General features: G+C 39.8%; 1 protein-coding gene, 1 non-coding gene and 1 pseudogene across 2 annotated transcripts; 1 reads left to right on the forward strand and 2 right to left on the reverse strand.

Moving 5' to 3' along the window:
- Nucleotides 1–2,586: 2,586 nt before the first annotated feature.
- Nucleotides 2,587–9,738, reverse strand: LOC129151170 (tripartite motif-containing protein 64-like). The gene is made up of 6 exons (XM_054725131.1): nucleotides 9,328–9,738; nucleotides 8,658–8,753; nucleotides 6,846–7,076; nucleotides 6,095–6,117; nucleotides 5,073–5,170; nucleotides 2,587–3,080 (listed from the first exon to the last, which is right to left on the reverse strand). Exons 1-6 carry the CDS (start codon nucleotides 9,736–9,738, stop codon nucleotides 2,587–2,589), a joined length of 1,353 nt encoding a protein of 450 aa, XP_054581106.1.
- Nucleotides 9,739–12,689: 2,951 nt separating this feature from the next.
- Nucleotides 12,690–12,797, forward strand: LOC129151370 (U6 spliceosomal RNA). Its single transcript, XR_008558058.1, has one exon. It is a non-coding gene; the product is annotated as a U6 spliceosomal RNA (small nuclear RNA).
- Nucleotides 12,798–16,912: 4,115 nt separating this feature from the next.
- LOC129151225 (sestrin-1-like) lies at nucleotides 16,913–18,627 on the reverse strand (annotated as a pseudogene).
- Nucleotides 18,628–21,722: the final 3,095 nt, after the last annotated feature.

Raw genomic sequence — 21,722 nt, forward strand, 5'->3', positions numbered from 1 at the left:
CTATTTTAATATCTGTGTCATTTTGTGTTTGACAGTGTGGTTTTCATTTGCATTTACCTAATGACAAATGCATTTGAACACTATTCATAGGCTTACTGGTACAAACCCCTGGATGCCTTTTTTTTTTTTTTTTTTTTTTTTTTTTAGTAAAATGCCTGTTCAAATTACCCCTTCCAATATTTTTAGGTCTAGCTAACTTGTCTTTTTTCTTATTGACTTTTAGAATTCTTTCTGTTCCTTCTGTAGAGTCATTTGTTGAATACAGATATGTCAAATATCTTCTCCCATTATTGCCATGCATTTTCAATGGTGTCTCAATGCATACAAGCTACTAAAAATTGAATACATTCTAGTTTATGATTAGTAAATTATGTGCCCCATTTAGGAAAATATTCACAGTTAAATGGGAGATACTACAGATTTACTTATTCATTTTTTTCACCTTATATTTATTGTGATTTATTTTCTAAGTGTTGCATTGAATAGTGGGAAAAGACACAAATACTGTCTTTACTCCTAGGAATTTCAGTCTAGTAGCAATAAATAACTACCAATTTGATGAAAGTTTGTTGACTATTATGATAAGTATAACATGCTCAGAAAATTTGGGTTAAGAGAAACTACACAGGTCTGTGGAGTCAAGGAGGACATACTTCAAAAACTGTTATTTAAGCCCTGGATTGCTTGGCTCAGTGGATCGAGTGTCAGCCTGTGGACTGAAGGGTCCCAGGTTCGATTCCGGACAAGGGCACATGCCCAGTTTGCGGGCTTCATCCCCGGTGGGGGGCGAGCAGGAGGCACCCCATCAATGATTCTCTCTCATCATTGATGTTTCTATCACTTCCTTCCTCTCTGAAATCAATAAAGAAATATATTTTTTCAAAAAACTACTATTTATGCTGAAAAGTCGTAAGTAACTAGATTTAGGGAAATTATAAAGTACATCAGGCAGTGGGATCTACCCAACCAGGTCAGATTGAAGAAGAGATTTAGCACCATTTCTTCTGTGTGATTCCCTATACTTGAAATGTATATACTAGGCAAGTCCACAAAGATTGAGAGTCAATTCTGGGTTGACAAGGAGGGCAAAAGAGTGAACAGGAAGTGAATATTAATAAGTAATGGTTCCTTTTGGGGTAATGGAACTGTCCTGAAATTAGATAGTTTTGGTTGTTACAAAACCCTGATATTACTAAAATTACTGAATTAAATGCAGTAAAGGGATGACTTTTATAGTATTGACCTTTTATCTTAGTATGATTGTGTTTTTTCTTAAAAGCCATTGATTCATTAATTATATTTAGGAATAAATTTTCCATCATAAACATTTTTACTAAAAGACAATTTATAAACATAGGGGTGCATATATTATTTCTGATTGGTATTACAGGTTTTAAGGCTATATTCCCAGAAGTGGGATGGTCTGCTCAAATGGAAATTCGATTCTTAATTTTTAGACGAAACTTTATAATGTTTTCCATAGTGGTTACACCAATGCCCATTCCCACCAGCAGTGAATTAGTGTTCCCTTTTCCCCACACCCTTGCCAGCACTTATTGTTCGTTGAGTTTTTGATGATAGGCATTCTGACAGGTGGGAGGTGATATCTCATTGTGGTTTTAATTTGAATCTCTGATGATTACTGACTTTGGGAAAGTTTTCATATCTCTTAGCCATTTGTATGTCGTCTTTGGAGAAATATCTAATCAGGCCTTCTGCCAAATTTTTAAGTGGATTGTTTGTCTACCTTTGTGAGTTGTATGAATATTTTATATATTTTAGAGAGTAACCCCATATCAGATGTATCATTGGCAAATATGTTCTCCCATACAGTGGGTTCCTTTTTCATTTTGATGGTGGTTTCTGCTGTGCAAAATCTTTTTATTTTGATGTAATCTTATTTGTGTATTTTTGCCCAAGTTGCCTTTGCCCAATAGCTAAGCTTTGTAAATAACCTAAGTCCCCATCAGTAGATGTATGGCTAAAAAGCTGTGGGGTATTTACACAATGGAATATTATGCAGCTGTGAAAAACAGGTATATCTTACCCTTTGGGATAGTATGGATGGACCTGGAGAGTATTATGCTATGTGAAATAAGCAAATCTGAGAAAAACAAATATCACATGATCTCACTTTTTGTGTGGAATCAAACAAACAAAATGAATTCACCAATAAAATAAGGTCAGAAGCATAAAAGAATGGAACAGGCTGACATTCATTGATGAGGGGATTGGGGAATGAGAAGAGAAAACAAAATAACTTATGTGCATAGCCCATGCAGAGGTGGAATATGGTGGTGAAGACCTGTGGGATGGGGAATGGGTAGGGGTGAGAGGCAGGATGTATAGGGGAAAATAGAAGACATCTTTAATACTATCAATAATAATATATATATATAAAATAAAAGACAATTTATAAATATATTTATAAATTTACAGTGGTTATGCCATTTTATAAACATACAATAATTATGTACCCTTAAATTACAATGTGCTAGGTATCACCCTGATACCTCACAGAACATTTCCTGAAAATAGTGTACACAGTTATGGAAATCATCAAATAAATGGCCAAAAGTTAACTTTTCATGAAGCTTCCAAGCAAAGGAAAGGCTTCAGAGGGGAAGAGAAGGAGGAAGAAACTAAACTACATATGAGGGAACCATTGCCAGCATTATGGAAGCTCACAATTCCTTTGTCATAGTCCAGAAAAACTCCAATCTTACCCACAGGCATTTTCACATGATGAACTATGAGTGGGCGGTTAGTGTAGAGATAAAAATGATCATTCATCTTCAAGGAAAATAGAACAGATGCTTCTTCCCAATCAATAAAGAAAAGGTTTTCCATTATGAGGATATCTTTACAGACTCCCAGAATCCAACACGAGGAGTGTGGCACATCCACCTCCCAGTAATGTCTACCAGAGGTGAAGGTATGCGTTCCCCAAATCACAAAACTCCGCAGTCTCTGGGGCTCCCTGGACATGTTGTAATGGTCAGCTGGAAACAACACACTCCTCACATCCTCAGAAATACACACGAAGAGACTGATGTTTCCATCACTCAGGACATTATCCACTGCAAAGAGAGGCAAAAAAAAAAAATTTCAGTAAATGCAATTTCCATGGCCTGGGGGGCAGAGTCTCTTCATTTGCCCCTCCTCCAGGGAAATCCTATCTAATAAAATAGTAATATGCAAATTGACCATCACTCCATCATGGCTGCCCCCATGTGGACACAAGATGGCTGCAACAAGATGGCCAGCAGGGCAGGGCAGTTGGGAAGGACCAGGCCTGCAAGGGAGGGCAGTTGGGGGCAATCAAGCCTTCTGGGAGGGCAGTTAGTGATGACCAGGCTGGCAGAGGAAGGAAGTTAGGGTTGACCGGGCCAGCAGGGGAGGGCAGCTGGGGAGGACTCAGGCCTTCAAGGGAGAGCAGTTGGGGGGAACCAGACTTGTAGGGGTGGGCAGTTAGGGGTGACCAGGCCTTCAGGGGAGGGAATTTAGGGGTGACCAGGCCTGCAGAGGAGAGCAGTTAGGGGCAATCAGGGTGGCAGGGGAGCAGTTAGACATCAATCAGGCTGGAAGGGGAGTGGTTAGGGGGTGATTAGGCTGGCAGGTAGAAGCAGTGAGGGGCAACCAGGAAGGCAAGCAGGCAAGCATTTGGAGCCAGCAGTCCTGGATTGTGAGAGGGCTGTCCGACTGCCCTGTAGGGTCGGGCTTAAACGGGCAGTTGGACATCCCTTGAAGGGTCCCAGATTGGAGAGGGTGCAGGCTGGGCTGAAGGACACACACCCCCCCCCATGCACAAATTTTGTGCACCAGGCCTCTAGTACAAAATAAAGACAGCAAAGAGAGTGCAGATTTCTCATCTACAAAGAACAAGTGTTATCACTATCTTTACACAGAAGTCCTTCACAGTACACAGAAGAAGAAAATAAAACCTCCGCACGTGTCACAAAGAGTATGACAGTGTGAAGCAGAGATTTAATGTAAACCTCTGGGTAGTTTGTTTCAGGTCACACATAAAACCTTTTCTTTCCTTTAGAAATCTCATTTTGTGTTGATTGTCCTATTTAATATATAGACAGCACTTTGCTATCATGTGAGTTGTTATTGGAGTATAAGTGGCACCTGTTACTTTTTAATGAATATAAATATTTGATTGAAATACATATTATGGATAATTAGTAATTTCTGAAGAGAATGCTGTGGATTTTCATTATCTGTTCAGACCCTGCATTAAGTCTAATCTCAATCTCAGTTCTGGGGTTTAGACCTGCTCTCTACTATAAGCCTACTATGATTGGACTGTGGTCACAGATCCTTCACTGTCAGTGGTTTTGACATTTATCTAACAGCAATAAAATTATTCTGCTTATGACATTTTCAGTCCTTTTTTGGACTTTCTGATTTTATAAGAAATAAATATTCTTTTTTTAAAAATATATATTTTATTGATTTTTTACAGAGAGGAAGGGAGAGGGATAGAGTTAGAAACACCGATGAGAGAGAAACATCGATCAGCTGCCTCTTGCACACACCCCACTGGGGATGTGCCCGCAACCAAGGCACATGCCCTTGACCGGAATCGAACCTGGGACCCTTGAGTCCGCAGGCCGACGCTCTATCCACTGAGCCAAACCAGTCCCGACTATAAGTAATAAATATTGTTAGTGCAATGCATGATGAATGCACTTACAATGTAAAACAGATTTAAATCCACCAGTCCCATATTTAAACATTCAAAAGTGGGGTAACTGATTAAACATTTAATATTGATGGCTACTCTGAGTACTAAATAGTCTATCTCCTCATGACCACATGGTCAACTTCATTGCTCTTCTCTTCCTCTATGTATACCAAATGTCAATAAAAATAGGTATCTTGCTTTTATTTTCAATATAAGTTGCAAAGTTCATTGTGATATACTACACAAGGAAAGAAGATATAATTTTGGAAAGTGATGGACTGCCTTCATGACAGAAAACATAACGTTAAAATAGAACAAGAACCTATAAAACTAAGAACCACAAAGAAATTGAGGCCTAATGCCACAGGCAAGCTCTTACCTCTGAACTTGTTCAGCAACTCCAGGAGTCCAGTGCAGCACCAGGAAGTGAGGTCCGGATTCACTGGTTGAGGCTTTTGATTCCGCACCAATTTGGTCCTGTGAAGAATGACATCAGTGACATTTGGAGGAAAATGTTAGTCAAAAAACCAGTCTAAATATCATAGATATTCATCCAATATATTTCATCAGGATCCTCTCATCCTAAGTTAATGAAATATACAGTATAGTCTACCCTTGTGGAAATATAAGAAATGTTACCTTCTTTTCTAAATTTATAAATTATTTTCAATACCCATTTCCCCATTCTTCTCAGATATTATTGCATTTCCAAAATGATTGAGAATCATTTCCTCCATCTACTCCACCTCAGGGAATGCAAACCCCTGGGTATCTGACAAGGAGCAGAACATCCAGGCAGAGACTTTGGGACTTAAGTCTCAGAGTTGTCACCAATGAGGCATTCAGCTTATGAGAGGGGAAGAGTCCACACAGCCAGACAGCTCTGCTCTTTTTTTTCCCTCAAGCAGGAACACCTAACTTCCACCTAGGAGCTTTGCTCCTGAAGGTCTAACTTCTTAGGGGGCACCAGGAGGTCATTCCCCCTGAGGTCTGACCTGCAGTGAGGGAACAGGCTGAGTCATTGCTAGTCCTGGGAACAAAATCAATCCTCACACATTTATAGCAAAGTTCCCGATTTCCTGCCCTTTTCACCTTCCAACTGTGCAGTGTAAGGTACCTTTTCTGTGATACCTTCAAAAATCACTCCAGTAATGTTTATTGTGCTAAATAGGGAGAGGACAGGGGAGAGGAGCTGGAAGAAAACTCAGAAACTCAGATGTTTTCAGGTACATATGAATTCAGTCACATGGAAAGGAAACTTCTGAGACCAGAAGGCCTCAGGGCCACTTTTGAAAGAAAACGGAGAATAGCTACAGATGAAAAGACTTCTAGCTCAAAACATGTACAGCTCCCTCATCAAGAAGAAAATGACTTTCTCATAAAATATTAGTGTAAACTCACCTTTCCAACACAGTTCCCAAATCCTGCAAAACAAACAGAAAAAGAAGGTAAACGGGCAAATTATGTCCTTTTATATATTTTCTAGAGTTTATTTTCATAATGTACTTTTTTCTATTCTCCTTTAAGGAACAATCAGAGGTCATCTTAATAATAGCACTTAAACTAAAACACGCAGACCTTCCTCAAGGTGATCTGAGGATGGAAGGAGATCAGGCAGAGAAGTGAAGTGATGCAACCAGGTCTAGGTTTCCAATATCACTTATTGCCCTGTTATTCCCAAGGAGAGATCTGACCATTTACAACAATGAAAGCAAAACAGGGCATCCAATGAAAAACACAGAGAGCTTTAGAATTGATTGCCAAATTCTAGATATCTTGCCTAGGCAAGCGTCAAAACCTCAATGTGTTTAGCAAGTTGCGTTTATGGCAATAACAGAGAGTGACAGTGGATTAGGGGAATGTAAATAATGAGTGATCACAGCAAAGTTAATGTTGCCCTGCTCAGGGATTGACTGAATTTGGACAATCTGTCTGTGGAGGTCAAGCTTCACATTACACTGAAATCACTTTATCCTATGTCAGCTACTTAGGCAAAGAGCTCCTAAAGAAAATAAGTAACTGACTGGACAGGCACGATGATGGGAGACCAGGAGCGTAATCACTTAGTTGAAGCTAATGGTGTATGCAGGCATCATAACCACATTGTTCATGATAGGATTCCTCTCTCTGAGGATGGACCCTCCCCTCTCACCTGGAGCATCTCCACATCTGGCTTGTGGCACATGCCCATCTGCTCTCTAAACATTTCTTTCAGGCTTTCTGTCTGTTGGGTCATTCTGACTTTGCTTTCCTGCAGTTGTTGGAAGATCTCATTTGCTTCTCTCTCCATTGTGTTCACATAGAGGCGCTCCTCCTCATAGAGAAATTGATGAATCTTCTGATATTCAGCTCTGATCATTACCTTCCTAAGGGCCACGTAATCCTGCACAGATAGAAGATCAAAGGGATTACACATTCTCACTCTAAAGAGACTGTCAAACTTCCAATTTTCCCCTTAGTTTCATCAAGAAAATATTTTAGCCCTGACCAGTTTGGCTCAGTGGATAGGGCGTCAGCCTGTGGACTGAAGGGTCCCAGGTTCGAGTCCGGTCAGGGGCATGTACCTTGGTTGCGGGCACATCCCCAGTGCAAGGGTGTGCAGGAGGCAACTGATCAATGTTTCTCTCATTGATGTTTCTAGCTATCTATCTCTCTCCCTTCCTCTCAGTAAAAAATCAATAAAATATATTTTTTTAAAAAGAAAATATTTGAGAAACTTTTTGCCTCATACCTCAAAGTGTCTTGAGTATTTGCAAGCCCTTCTGTACATCCTGACCCTACGTTCCTGGTACCTTTTTCTGTTAAATCAAGCCCTCTACAGGGTCTCAGACTAGCACACCTGATGTTACTCAGTGGTTGGGTGTCCACCTCTGAACCAGGAGTTCAGGTTCAATTCCAGGTCAGGACACATACTGGGCTTTAGGGCTGAATTCCCTGCAGGGGATATAAGGAAGGCAGCTGATTAATGATCCCCTCTCATCAGTGATATTTCTATCTCTTTCTCCCTTCTTCTTTGAAATCAATAAAAATATTTTAAAAATTAAAAAATAAAGAGTCCCTGTGATGTTGCTTCCCAGTTCTTACTTCATCAATCATTTCTTCTTCACTACCTTCTTTTTCTATTGCTTCTTTGCTTGATTGTATTAGGTATTTTAAAGATTTAACTATACACCTTATTATACAGATTTTAAAAAAATACTCTATTTTTTTTTCTTGGTGCTACTTTATTTCTCTCCTCTTTTTCACAGTTAAACTTAGTGTGGTATTATCTTTTACTCCATTTCTGAAAAAATTCATCAAACCTTCGATGTTGAACTGGGAATACTTCTCAAGGCTTGCATATACACAGTTGATTGACTCTTGAACAACATCCATATGGACTGTGATTTTTTTCAATAAATACTCAGTTGACTGTCTATGTCTGCATATTTCCTATTCAAATATTAATTCCTTGGCAGATCCAAGACCATATTTTTGATCTGATGTTGGAATTTATGAATGCAAAGGGTCAACTTTATGCATTGTTTTACAACATTTTACAAAATAATTTGAACACCCCCAGAATTTGGTATCCAGGGGATCCAGCAAACAATGCCTTACAGATAAGAAAGAATAAGAAAATTGTGGGCAAGTCCAAGGTTATATGTGGATATTTGACTGCAAACAGTTAGGACCCAGCCTCCCACACTCTTCCACAGTCAACTGTAGTAGCATTCTTTGCACTAGCTTCCATGAGAGCAGAGGGTGGACTGCATGCATTGTTTTAAACCATATATACTGTATATTTGGCCATTATATTTGTGATTGCTGATATATTTTTTAAACAACTGCTTTTTCCTGGGCAGAAGTTATTATTCTTTAACCAATATTCTTTAACTCCAATGTACCTAAAACTATAAGCCAGCATTTCTCAATCTGCATAAATATATAATCATAAAACTAAGCAGAACATGTTCATTCTTACCTGCAATGACCTGGCTTTCTTATCTTCTATCTTCACATTGTTTTGCATTTCTTGAGACATATTCCATAAGGAGCCCATTCTCTTGAGAAGTTCCTCCTGCAAAATAACCAGGAGCTTTAGTGACACCTAAGATGGTTATTGTAAATTGTATCCTCTTTTTTATGGTTAAAGGCAGATGTTGAAAGCACTGTCACCTTGAGTTAGAATGAGGAGGCCTGATCTTCTTTTCACATTCATCTGATTTGATTCTCATATTTGGATCATCAGAAGTGACAGAGACATATAATCAGAAGTTTGGGGAGACCTTACAGACCATTTCTTGAGAAATTGGCACCCAGATTTTCATGTATCCTGACTATGAAGAAGTCCGACTTGCATCAGAAGCCAGTGTTCCTGGTGCTAGACACCTCCCCCACAATAACACCAATTCTACATATTTGGACAAAATATCTAAAGAAATCTACCTTAGTAAAAGCTCAACACAGCTCTGATTATAGTGTCCAAGTTGACAACAGCATTGCCAGGATACACTTATAATTTTGAATTTTGCATTGAAACATTACCAGCTCCACCAGCTCCATTATCATCAATCAGTTTCCTTTTCATTATTATCTTCTTTCTCTCACTTAGGAGCCTACATCTACCAAATTGCATGAAAGGCACCACTTACCCTGTAGTCCTCAGCAGCCTGTTGGGTCGGACTGTGGCTGTGAGCCACATGGTTCGGGGAATCAGAGCAGTGCCTACAGAAGAGTTTCTTTTCAATGTCACAGAAGAGCCTCTTTGCTGCTTTGTGTGGCACACAGAATTGCTCCTCAGAGCTGTTGACAGAGTCAGCTCTGGCCTTTCTCGCTAGGGAAGCCAGTCTCCTGAGTGTGATGCTGGTTTTGAAATCTGGCTTCTCTGACACTTGTCTGCAATAAGGGCAGCGTATTGGAATCTGAGCCGCATCCCAGCTGAGGCACAGGCAGGGACGGCAAAAGCTGTGCCCACAGTCTAAGGTGACCGGATCTAGGAAGTAGTTCATACAGATGGAGCAGGTGAGTTCCCTCAGTAAGCCTTGCAAGGTGTGTGACTCCATGTTTCTGAAACTGAAATAAAAGAAAGACAGAATGAGAACGGGAGATACATAAAGTTATTTTTCCTCCCAGATGAGAAAAAAAAAAGACCTTTGGATAAAACTATGTATGCTTGAGCTCTATCTACCTATTAACTTTGTATCTAATCTACCATTTAATTTAACGCCAATAAAATCCTAGACATAACAAATCTACACACATTGGGTTTATGCTAAGATATAAATGAGAAAATGAGATAAGAGAGTCCTCAGCGTGCTTTTTGTTTAAAATGAACAATGATCTGGGCCCTGTCTGGTAGGCTCAATTAGTTAGAGCGCCATCCCGACACGCCAAGGTTTGGGGTTTGATCCCTGGTCAGGGTATATACAAGAATCAACCAAGGAATGAATAAATAAGTAGAACAACAAATCGATGTTTCACTTTCTCTATCCCTCTGCCTCTCTTTCTCTAAAATCAATGAATTTTTAAAAATAAAATAAAATAAACCATGATCTCAATCATACCTCATTTATTGTTTGGTTCACTAGTGCATATACAGTCTATAAATTAATGAACGAGTTTCTCTCTTTTTGTCTCTCTGATTCCATGACTTTAAATAAACACACCCTTAATATCTATACTAATAGTCTCTAGGTGCCCCAGTCAAACCTACTCGGTTAAACTCTACTGGTTCAGTTTAGTCAAAGTGTTGACTTTAACTTTGAACTCCTTAAACTATAAACAGTTTAATTTATTCCTTGACTTTAATAACAAAACTCTACCTTTTAAACAAGAAAACATAAAATTTTCTGTTGTATCTAGTTCAAGAAAACAAAATTTTCCAAGTCTGTTGATTTAATCCATCCTAGCACCTTCACATTTTGAATTGGTCAATGTGCAAGCTACAGTAATAATCAGCAAAAAGTAATCACTCGTTTTTAGTTTTTCCGTTTTAAATAATGCCCCAATGGGTGAGGCTCAATTGGTTGGAGTGTTGTTTCATATACAAGAGGGTGGTGGGTTTGATTCCTAGACCTAGTGGATGACCAGGTGGTGGGTTCTATACCCAGTTAGGGTGCATGCTAGAGGCAGCTGATCCATGTTTATCTCACATCTGTGTTTCTCTCCCTCTCTTTATCTCGATCTATCCTCTTAAATCTCTCGGCAATCAATTAAAAAAATCAGGAGAAAATAAACAACATGGGATATTGTATCTACACTAGAAAATCCAGAGATGCAGTTAATGGAAGCATGACTGGTTCATCTTTATTTCTGATTTCTCCCATTATATCCATCTCCACTTCCTGGGAAGCCCTACAGTTGTTCAAATATATTTCAAAGTTTCCAAATGGAGCTTGGAATCCTTAAGTTTTAAGGAAAGAGCAAATAGGACCTTAACAAGGTTTTTCTAATTAATTGCACACGTACGTGTAGGTTAATATATATGCAGACTTGTATGTATGCATTCTGTTGAACATTATTGGTGGTTTTAGATTTCCACATTTTCACACGAAAAATAGAGAAATCTCTTTTAAGACTGAAATAAAGTTCCAGTAGCAAATGGTAATAAAATAAAAATGATCAAGTAATCTGTTATAGCAAATATCAATATATTACAAGTGCTCTAATCTCAGATACTTTAAATATTGACATCATTTCTATTAACTAAGAAATCTACTTGTTTGCTTGAAGTACATTCAAGCACGCCAACAGGTAAATTAAAAGTATTTGTATATGAGAACGTAGGCATGAAGGTATTTACTTTCAATTCCATCCTCATTAGAGTTTATGAGTGGTCTCACCTCTGAAAGTTCTGTGGATGTCCGGGTTAGTAGGAACTCTGCGCTCGACTGGCAGCTCGAACCTCACTGGGTCTACCCTGGAGAAGAAATGAAATAGCTCTGGAAACATGCCCTTTTATACTCACCTAAGGCCACACCCACTTGGTGATATTGGATTATGGCTTCAAAAGGGATTAACCAATTGAATGGATTACACCAATAGTAGGTTGGCTGGTTAAATTTAGAACTTATAGAAAACTACCCTTAGGGCTACACCCTAAAAGAATGTAAATGTGTTTTGTGAAAAGATTCATGAAACTTTCAATTATGCAATAAAGTATTATTAACTATAGTCACCATCATATAGATGCTGTAGAAAATCATATTTTTAAAATATATTTTATTGATTTTTTTACAGAGAGGAAGGGAGAGGAATGGAGAGTTAGAAACAGCAATCAGCTGCCTCCTGCACACTCCCCACTGGGGATGTACCTGAAACCAAGGACATGCCCTTGACCAGAATCGAGCCTGGGACCCTTCTTTTTGAAGTCTGATGCTCTAGCTATTGAGCCAAACTGGTTAGGGCTAGAAAATCATTTTTAACAGAGGTGCCATGTTATTTGTATTTTGTTGATACCTATCCCAAGTTAGCAAATCAGTGATGTTCGGCCATGTAATTTATTTCCCTAAATGATCAAATCTTTGGGAATTTAGCTCTGATTTTATGAAAGTTATCTGACCTAGCAAGAAACAGGAAAAGTAAATCTTACGTTTTAATAGACAAATATGCAAATTGACCGCACCTTCACTATGCCCAAGCCACGCCCACCAACCAAGCCATGCCCACCAACCACGCCCACCAGGAAACCATTGCAGGGACATTGGGGTGTGGCAGAGCCCAAGTCCGGGAAAGCCTCTGCCTTTTCCCGGCCTTGGGCACCAGCAGGGAGCCTGCACGGAAACCACTGCGGGTTGGCTCCGGCGATCCTTAGCAGGGATGTTGGGTGTGGCCGAGCCCAAGGCCACGGCCCAGGGCCAAGCTCCGACCCTGAAAGAAGGCAGAAGGCGGTGGCCACAGCCAAGGCCTGGGTCCCCGGTCCCGGCAGAAAACTGGTGCAGGCAGCCAGGTGAATGAAGGTCTATTTCATGAATCTTCGTGCAAATGGGTTACTAGTATCTAAATAAAACTCACCTTGTACTGGCTTTGGCACACATATACTAATATTGGAACGATACAGAGAAGATTAGCATGGCCCCTGGGCAAGGATGACATGCAAATTCGTGAAGCATACCATATTTTAAAAAAATATTTTATTGATTTTTTACAGAGGGGAAGAGAGAAGGATAGAGAGTTAGAAACATCGATGAGAGAAACATCAATTGCTTCCTATACACCTCCCTATTGGAGTTGTGCCCGCCCGCAACCAAGGTACATGCCCTTGACCTGAATCAAACCTGGGACCTTTCAGTCCACAGGCTGATGCTCTATCCACTGAACCAAACCAGTTAGGGCACATTCCATATTTTAAATGAATGAATGAATGAATGAATGAATGACTAAAACTCATCTTTTAAAAACTATTGAAAAACAAATTTTCAAAGCCATCAAAGCCCACATATCCTAGAAAGAGTTGAAGTAGCTGCCCTCTTAATCAGTTTATAGAAATGTAAATTAACCTAAGGTTCATTAACCAGGAATGGCACTTCACACAATGTTTCCTGAGGAGACCAAGGAAAAGAAAAGGAATAGTGCATATCCTATTAAGGTACATGTACATGAGGACATTTATTAAGTTAATTCTGGGAAATGCCTCAAACATTTCTCAGTATGTTGCCAGTCATTTACATAACGTATAGAGAAAGAAATGTCTACTGTTCTAATTTTGTAGACCATATCAAGTAATTATGTGGGCAGTCTGTTCCATGGTGCTGTCCCTTACAGAGACTTGTCCAACCTTTCCTTGCAATTTTCCTGGATTTGTGATTATGTCACATAGCATTTTAAAATTCTATAACCTGGGCCCTGCAATCTTATTCCTTCTTTAAATAATAAATACAGAAGCTAGGCCATCCTAACTAAGTTTTGCTAGGTAGCATAGTAACTACTACAACACGTAAAGATAAAAATATAAAAAGTGAAATCTAATAGGATGTTGAAAAAGGTATTATTTGTTAGGCTTAAAAAGGTACGAGTGCCGAAACTGGTTTGGCTCAGTGGATAGATCATCGTCCTGTAGACTGAAGGGTTCCAGGTTCGATTCCAGTAAAGGGCTGGACCTTGGTTGCGGGCACATCCCCAGTGGGAGGTTTGCAGGGGGCGACTGATCGATGTTTCTCATTGATGTTTCTAACTCTCTATCCCTCTCCCTTCCTCTCTGTAAAAATTCAATAAAAATATATTTTAAAAAAAGATACTAGTATTTCAAATATCAGAGAGTTTGGAAATAAAAAACAGAAGTACCAAAAGTTATTTTCAAAACAACACTAATGCTCTTTAGTGCCTCGAGTTTCCCTTGCACCAAGTCAGTAAAAAAGGACCTTCAATTGACCTCACATGGCAGGGTGGGGACAGGGTGGAGACAGGCTGGGGATGCTGTGAGAATCCAGGGCTGAAGCAGCACACAGCCCTTTGAGCTAGAACAAGGATTTTATCATGATCAGTGTGAGGCTCCTTTCATAGTTTGGCACCTTCGCACCCTGAGCAGAGTGGCCTGACTTTGCTATTAGCAGCCACTGATGAATTCCAGCTGACATCAGTATGATTGGAGGAAAGAGTTGGTGAGTGTTTTAGCAGAAGGTGAACGAGTTACAAAATTGCTTTCAGGACTCTTTGGGCATCTAGAGATAGATGTGAACAGATACTTAGGCAAAGCAGCCCCCATCAGACTCTCGTGGTCATCTGCTTTTCAGCTGATAGGAGCCACTGTGACAGGAAGATGCAGAACAGACCTTAAGCCAGTTATGAACCTGGCGTCCTCAATATGCTGGTAGCAACAGCCTGAAGGCAGGAGCTTCAAGTTCTGTCAGGACTGGGTTTCAGGTGAACATTGGAAAGTATGTTAAGGCATCTTCAGATGCTATTTCATATCTCTTCAGAGCACAGTAAATCCTAGCATTTGCATAGATAGCTATGCAAATACTGCTCACTAGCATACTTGGGATTCAATTGAAATTATTTCAGAGGTTTTGCTGGGTCAAATGGGAGTTCAATTTTTAATTTGTTTGTGGAAACTCCAGTAACTCCACTCTTAAGAATATATCCCAAGAAACATGAAACACCAATGAGAAAGAACATATACATGACTATGTTCATAGCAGCACATTTACAATAGCTAAGATTTGGAAACAGCCTAAGTGCCCACCAGCAGATGAATGGATTAGATGGGTGGTACACCTACACAATGGAATACTACGCTGTTGTACAATAGAAAGAACTCTTACCATTTGCAACAGCATGGATGGAGTTGGAGAGCATTATGTTAATTGATATAAGTCAGTCAGAAAAAGATAAATATCACATGATCTCCCTCATTTGTGGAATATAATGAACAATATAAACAGATGAACAAAAATAGATCTAGAGACACAGAAACATCAAACAGACCATCAAACCTAAGAGGGAAAGCAGGAGAGGTTGGGCAGGGGGTGAGGGGCAGTTGAGGGGGAAGAGATCAACTAAAGAAGTTGTATGCATATCAGCATAACCAATGGGCACAGACAATGTGTGGGGGTGAAGGCCAGGGCTGGGGGCAGGTACAGGCTGGGAGAGGACAACAGGGGGAAAAGGGACATATGTAATACTTTCAACAATAATGAATATATATATATATATATTTCACAGGTACTCACAAAAGCCAACATAGTGATAGCTTTTTAAGATGTGTTTTTCAAGGAATATGTTCATAATCATCTAAATTGTCAATTACATAGGAACACAATTGTTCATAATATCCTCATATTACCTCATTAATATTTGCCTTCTTATTATTGATTTTATGTTCTTGATTTGAACACCTCCTTTTTCTCTGATGTTTATCAATTTATTTATTTATTTACTTATTTATTTATTTTTTTAGGAGAAAAGTTATTTTTTATTGAAAAATACCAATTATACTGACAGACTTCAAAAGCAGTTCAGGCTTCCAGAATAGTAAGTACTCAACACATTTTTCTCAAACCTGTTTTCATTTCAAACAAACAACATTTTTTAAATCACGTTTAATAACCTGATTGAAATTATTTTCCAGCTTTATTACTTACGGAGTGCACACCTTTAAAGTGGGGTCAATGAGGGGGGCAGGAGCAGAATGCACCCGGGCTGTGCAGCAGACTATAGCCACATTTCCCACAACTCCCGGGAGGCAACAAAAACACTGCACAAGATAGCTGCCCTCCAGTGTCAGGGGATCTTGAGAAACAGCATGTCAAGAGACAGCCAGCTTTTCTTAATTTACACATTTTCATTTACATTTAAGATTGCTTTTTGAAGGAAATCTTTAAGAATGGCAGTGTAATTAATGTCATCCAATAACTCTGAATTTAAAAAAACTATACTGAAAGAATTGAACTGTTACCATCAAAACAGCCTTTGCTGAGCTATGAGTAATAATTCTATGCTTTTTTAGATGCAACAAAATTAATACATATGCAAGTTTAATTTGAAACCACAAAAATTATGTATGTAGGCTCAGATAGTAGCAGAATTCACTTTATTACTAATAGCTTAACTTGAATAGCCACTCTATTCATCCCACCAACAGGAATAGCAGCACCATGATCTAAAATTCTTTGTGTAAAAAGCCTTATGTCATTTTCCAAGTCCCATTCTTTGCAGGCTCCAATTCTTGTTATCTTATTTAAAACAGAAAAGCAACAGGGTTTGGAGAGCTACTATTTGCTGTATTAAAACAGTCATACAGCATCGTGTACTTCAAAAAGCAAAATACTGTGAACGACAACCCATCTTCACAGCTCTAAACTTGAAGCTGCCAAGCATTCACTGCTCGTGCCAACAGTGGTATTTCCACAGTAAAATAGAAGAAACTAAAGGAATCATGACACAATTGATTTCTGAATTTTTTATCTACCACTAGAGGCCCGTTGCACGAAGATTCGTGCCATAGACCTTCCTTCACCTGGCTGCTGGCACCAGTTTTCATCCTGCACCAGGGACCCAGGCCTTGGCTCTGGCCACTGCCTTCTGCCTTCTTTCAGGGTTGGGGCTTGGACCCCAGCGCCGCCATCGTGATGGGGGCAACGCAGCTGCCCAGGACCCTCAGGGATGGGGGGTGGGGCAGCGCGTGGGGGCGGCCATCTTTGCTGGGTTAATTTGCATAGCGCCCTGATTGGCTGTGGGTGTAGCGAAGGTATGGTCAATTAGCATATTATGCTTTTATTAGGTAGGATTGGTCCTGGGGATTAGAACCTTTCCCTCGTAGACTATATCTGCTGATTATTCCATCATCTTTAATGAAGGAAAGGCATCAGGTCATATAGCCCGTACTGGCTCTCAGAGCATAAAGGAGTTCGGCTTGCCTCCTAGCTTCTGTAAGAAGCAGATTAACATGAACCTTCTCGCAGTGCTTGAACTGCCTCCAGATGCTATCATACATTCTTTTGGTAACCTTTTTAGGAGTGAAATCGATAGTTTTGATATAAACTTTAAAGCTATGACCAATAGCTGGTTAATTTCACCATAGTCATAGTCATCATATCTTATTCCAAACATGCAGTGAATATAGTTCTAACTAGCCTGTCTGAGCATTGAGGTATCAACATCTCTGTGCATTGCCATTGTATTATAAGTAAGATTATAAGCAATGTGAAATTTTTTATCAATCAACTGTCCCACATCTGAATAAAGGCGATTTACCAAAGAATAACCATGGTCTTCCCAGCAATAGTCCTGGACTCGAAATGTTGGAACATGCATCCCATGTCTAGAGAAATCCTTATAGCCATAACTAGTGTCCTCAAAGTGATGAGATATATCTCTTGCTAGTGTAACTTCATCATCATCTGAAGAGAAGACAAACATGCTCTCTCTTTTTGCTATTTCAAAACGCAAGGCCATCTCTTCCTGACTTGCCTCTTCTTCATCTGGACATTCCTGGAATTGCCTCATCTTTTCCATGTGGGCTTAGACCTCAAAGAAGGAATCACTTATTAAGACATTTCCTGCTGAGTTGACCTGATTCTCTTCCACACTGTGATTGCATTTGTAATGTCACAGCTGCAGTAGTTATTAACAGAAGGAGGTCTGAATGTGTGGCCACCATCACAGTGAATTTCTGGACTGATTCCACAGCCAAATGTGAACGAGGCAAGAGAATGACAGTGTGAGTAGAACTACTGCATGTACCAGTTCTGCAGGGACCAGCTGTGCTTTCCAGCTTTTAAAGGTCGCTCAATGTGTTCTTTAGTAATAAGCCAAGGTCTATGGGCTAACAATTTGTTCAGTTCTCCTGACTTTTGTAGTTTTTGAGGAGCATTCTCTAAGGCATTAAGCCACTTGGAGTCCCCACCAACAGGAAGGAAATCATTTACATGGAGGTTCACTAAGTAGGAGCACTGATGTCTTGCTGCAGCCGTTATTCCAATGTAGTGCCGGAAATGCAGGGGTAATGGCCCGGCCATTTGCCGTAGATAGTGTTGAGTTTTTAAGGAACTTTCCAAATACTGTGGGTGAAAAACCATCACTAATGTAATGTTATCCAATCGACCCAAAGCAACAAAACAATCTGCAAATAAAGCATGCATTTGTGTGTCTTCTTTTCTGGGATAAATCTCCTTTTCTGGGATAAATCTGCTTGGTGCGTGTCCCAGTGGTCGAGGACTTCGAATTCCAAGTTCCTGGACGCCTTTCAAAATAAACTCGCTTTTCTCTCTTACATCTTTACAGGGACACCTCTTAGAAAGCATAAGCAGATGAGCAAGAAGCTTCTTCAACCCATCCAAAGAACCAGCATCTGAAAGCCCGTCTGATGGACGATAAGGTGTCTCTTTCACCGAACGCAGATACTCAGTTTTTCTCACAATGACCTGCCTAATGTTCTCCAGTGCCGTCTCTCTAGTAGTTGAATCTCTACTGCACAGCCCATCCCATCTCACTTCATTCTCTCCTTCAGCCATGACATTTGGAGATTTTTCTTTGCAGTCTTCAGTTACCTTTCAGCATGTGCCCAAAAGCACTTTACATTTTTTAAACGAGAAATGTAAGAATAGGGTCAGAGAAATCGAATCTTCATGAAAACATAAGTCCTGGTGACATGTGGGACCAGAGTGTCTTTTCTATAGATGGCTTTCCAGGGAACTGCAAGCTAGAGCTCACCCTCTCCTTCTACACGAAGGGGCAGTCTTTGCTGATCAGACTCAAAAACCAAAGTTGGAAAGTTGCAACCTGGCAGTGTTGCCAGGTCAGCAGATATTCTCACAAGGCGGAGCTGTCAAATCCGTGCTCTGCCCAAAAAAGCTATAACCAGTTGAGGGCCCTCCAGCCATTCTGGGGGTTAGTCTAGCAGCCACCAGGCTCTCAGGAGAGTTCCCGCCCCGCCCTCCTCCGCACCAGGCCCCGCCCAGGGGTGGGGGTGTGGGGGGAGCAGCAGCCTCCAGCAGTCTTGGTCTAGGCAGCCACATAGAAGGAAAGCATCTCCTGCCCCATCACTGCCAGCCCCTTGGGCAGATGCCCTTTCTTTTCCCATGTCTTCGTCCTCTCCCACCGCCCTCAATTCCAGAGGGACTCCAGGCTGCCCTGCAATCCCTGATCTCAGGGTTGATCCGAGGAGCTAGCAGAGGAGCTGGGCCAGAGGAGCAGAGCACACCCCTTTGCCCAGCTCCATCCTGATGTTTATCAATTTAATTGATCTATACAAAGAGCCAATTTTTGATGATTTTATTTATTGTATTTTTTCAATAACAGTATTTCTGTGATTATTATTGTTATTTTATTCCTAACTTATTTGACACAAATTTGCTTTTTTATATTTTTATTGATTTCAGAGAGGAAGGGAGAAGAAGAGAGAGAGAAACAATGGAGAGAATCATTGATCAGCTGCCTCCTGCATGTCCCACATGGGATTGGAGCCTACAACCCAGGTATGTGCCCTGACCAGGAATCTAACTGTGACTTCCTGGTTCATAGATCAACACTCAACCACTGAGCCATGCTGGCCAGGCAAATTTGCTTTTCTTTATCTCTTGGAGGTAGGCTTTTCTTCTTTTATAATATGTCCATTTAGTACCCCACATTTTTCTCTAATTTGAGCATCTAGAGATGTTGCAAATGGTGCTCACATTGTTTCATTGCAAATCAAAATTTTGTTTGGATACATCCTTAATTTTACTCAATTAAAACTATTTCCAACATATCTTCCATCATTGTTTTGTCCTTTATTTATTTATTTATTTGCTTTGCCTGGTATTCACTTTAATTCTATCTTATGGTTGTGACTGAATTTCAAGGGTAGAGGTCTTAACAGTATGGATTGTCATTCTATACTTCTTTGTGGCTTGGCTTTATGTCCTTCTTCCTTCTATGTTTTTTCTCCTAAATTAAACATTACACACACAGACACACTAACACATACACACAGACACCTAGACAGACAAACACACACACTCACCCTTATGGGACAGACTCAGAATTGAATTATTAATATTGAACTTATTGATTTAAAGTGTCTTTATGTTAGTTATGGTTACACTTTGTTATATTTTCAAAAAATATATTTCCTGTATGCTCTAAAATTTTACGTGTTTGCATTCACTTTGTGATTTTTCCAATTTTTAGATTTAGTAGGTCATCTAGACTTATTCATCTACACTCCCATTTTCTTCTGATTTTATGGTCCACATTCAATGGTTATTACATCTGGAAATAATTATGCCATTTGAATGTATTTTGGATTGAATAGAAATTAAATCTAAGTTACCTATTAATATATAAATAGTAATTTGCTAAAAAATAAGTATATATTTTGGAATAAACATAAATTGAGTTTAAATTATTTGAAAATTCCGTATTTGGCTTTTCAAATTGATTTCTTCACAAATAGCCCAAACCATTTATGGAAAACCCAGAAAGATCTGACTTACTCAAGTAAATGTAGTGGACAATGCCTGAATTGAAATGAGAAATCAGAGTGATTAGCCCTAGTAACCAGAGTTGAAATTCTATCTATATTTGTCTTTATAAGCTTTCCTTGGCTGGTTTTGTTGTCATGTCTCTGGAAGACAATTCCCTGTCAACAGCTCCCACAGTGGTCTAGAGTCAGGTTTCTGGAGAGTTCTGGGGAAGATTTACAGCAAGTTCTGCTAGTGCAGCTCCACAGCTACTTCTCTAATATTCGGGAGGATCACGGTGGGGCAAGACTCTTCATTGGCTGCTCCATCTCAGACCTACGATAGTGACCATTCCTTGTATCCGCTATTCTCTTCTCTTGGAGTACTCTTTCCCTTTTACTAGACAGTACCTCATTGCTGCAGTGTGGTTATGACCAATCATTCTTTAGAGTCACTCTCCCTATTGATGTTTCTGTATCTTGCCTGGGCCTTGGCTCATAAATGTAATATTCACGCAAGTGTATGCTCTGTGTCAGTGAGATCTAGTGAACTACAGCCACAATAATACATGGGTCAGCTTCCCAAGGTTAGTGAAAAAACTCAAGTCCTAGAATAATGCACATGGTATAATTTTATTTATTATAAAACAATCAAAAAATACACAAAGCCAAAAACACATACGCGATCTAGCCATGTGTGGTAAAATTATAAATAATGGGAAACAGCAACAAAATTCAAGAAAGTAGGTATCTCTGCCAGGAGAGAAAGGCACACCAGGCAACAGCACATAGTGAGTAATAAGGATAATGGTAATGTTCCTTTTGTTTGTATGGTTATTCAGTTCAGATGGGTTACAAATGTTATTTTCTTTATTATTTTTCATACACATGTTGTCTAATTCATGTGGTAAGACAGTATCCTCTCAGCCTTGGTGGCCAGGCAGGGCTTGAGGCCTCTGACTTAGTTCAGCCTTATGAATTTTCCCATGTGCTCTTACACAAAAATGTCTTCTTTTTCTTCCTTCCTTCCTTCCTTCCTTCCTTCCTTCCTTCCTTCTTTCTTCCTTCCTTCCTTCCTTCCTTCCTTCCTTCCTTCCTTCCTTCCTTCCTTCCTTCCTTCCTTCTTTCTTTCTTTCTTTCTTTCTTTCTTTCTCTCTCTCTCTCTCT

This window comes from Eptesicus fuscus, chromosome 13, assembly GCF_027574615.1.
Source record: "Eptesicus fuscus isolate TK198812 chromosome 13, DD_ASM_mEF_20220401, whole genome shotgun sequence".
NCBI classification, from domain to species: Eukaryota; Metazoa; Chordata; class Mammalia; order Chiroptera; family Vespertilionidae; genus Eptesicus; species Eptesicus fuscus.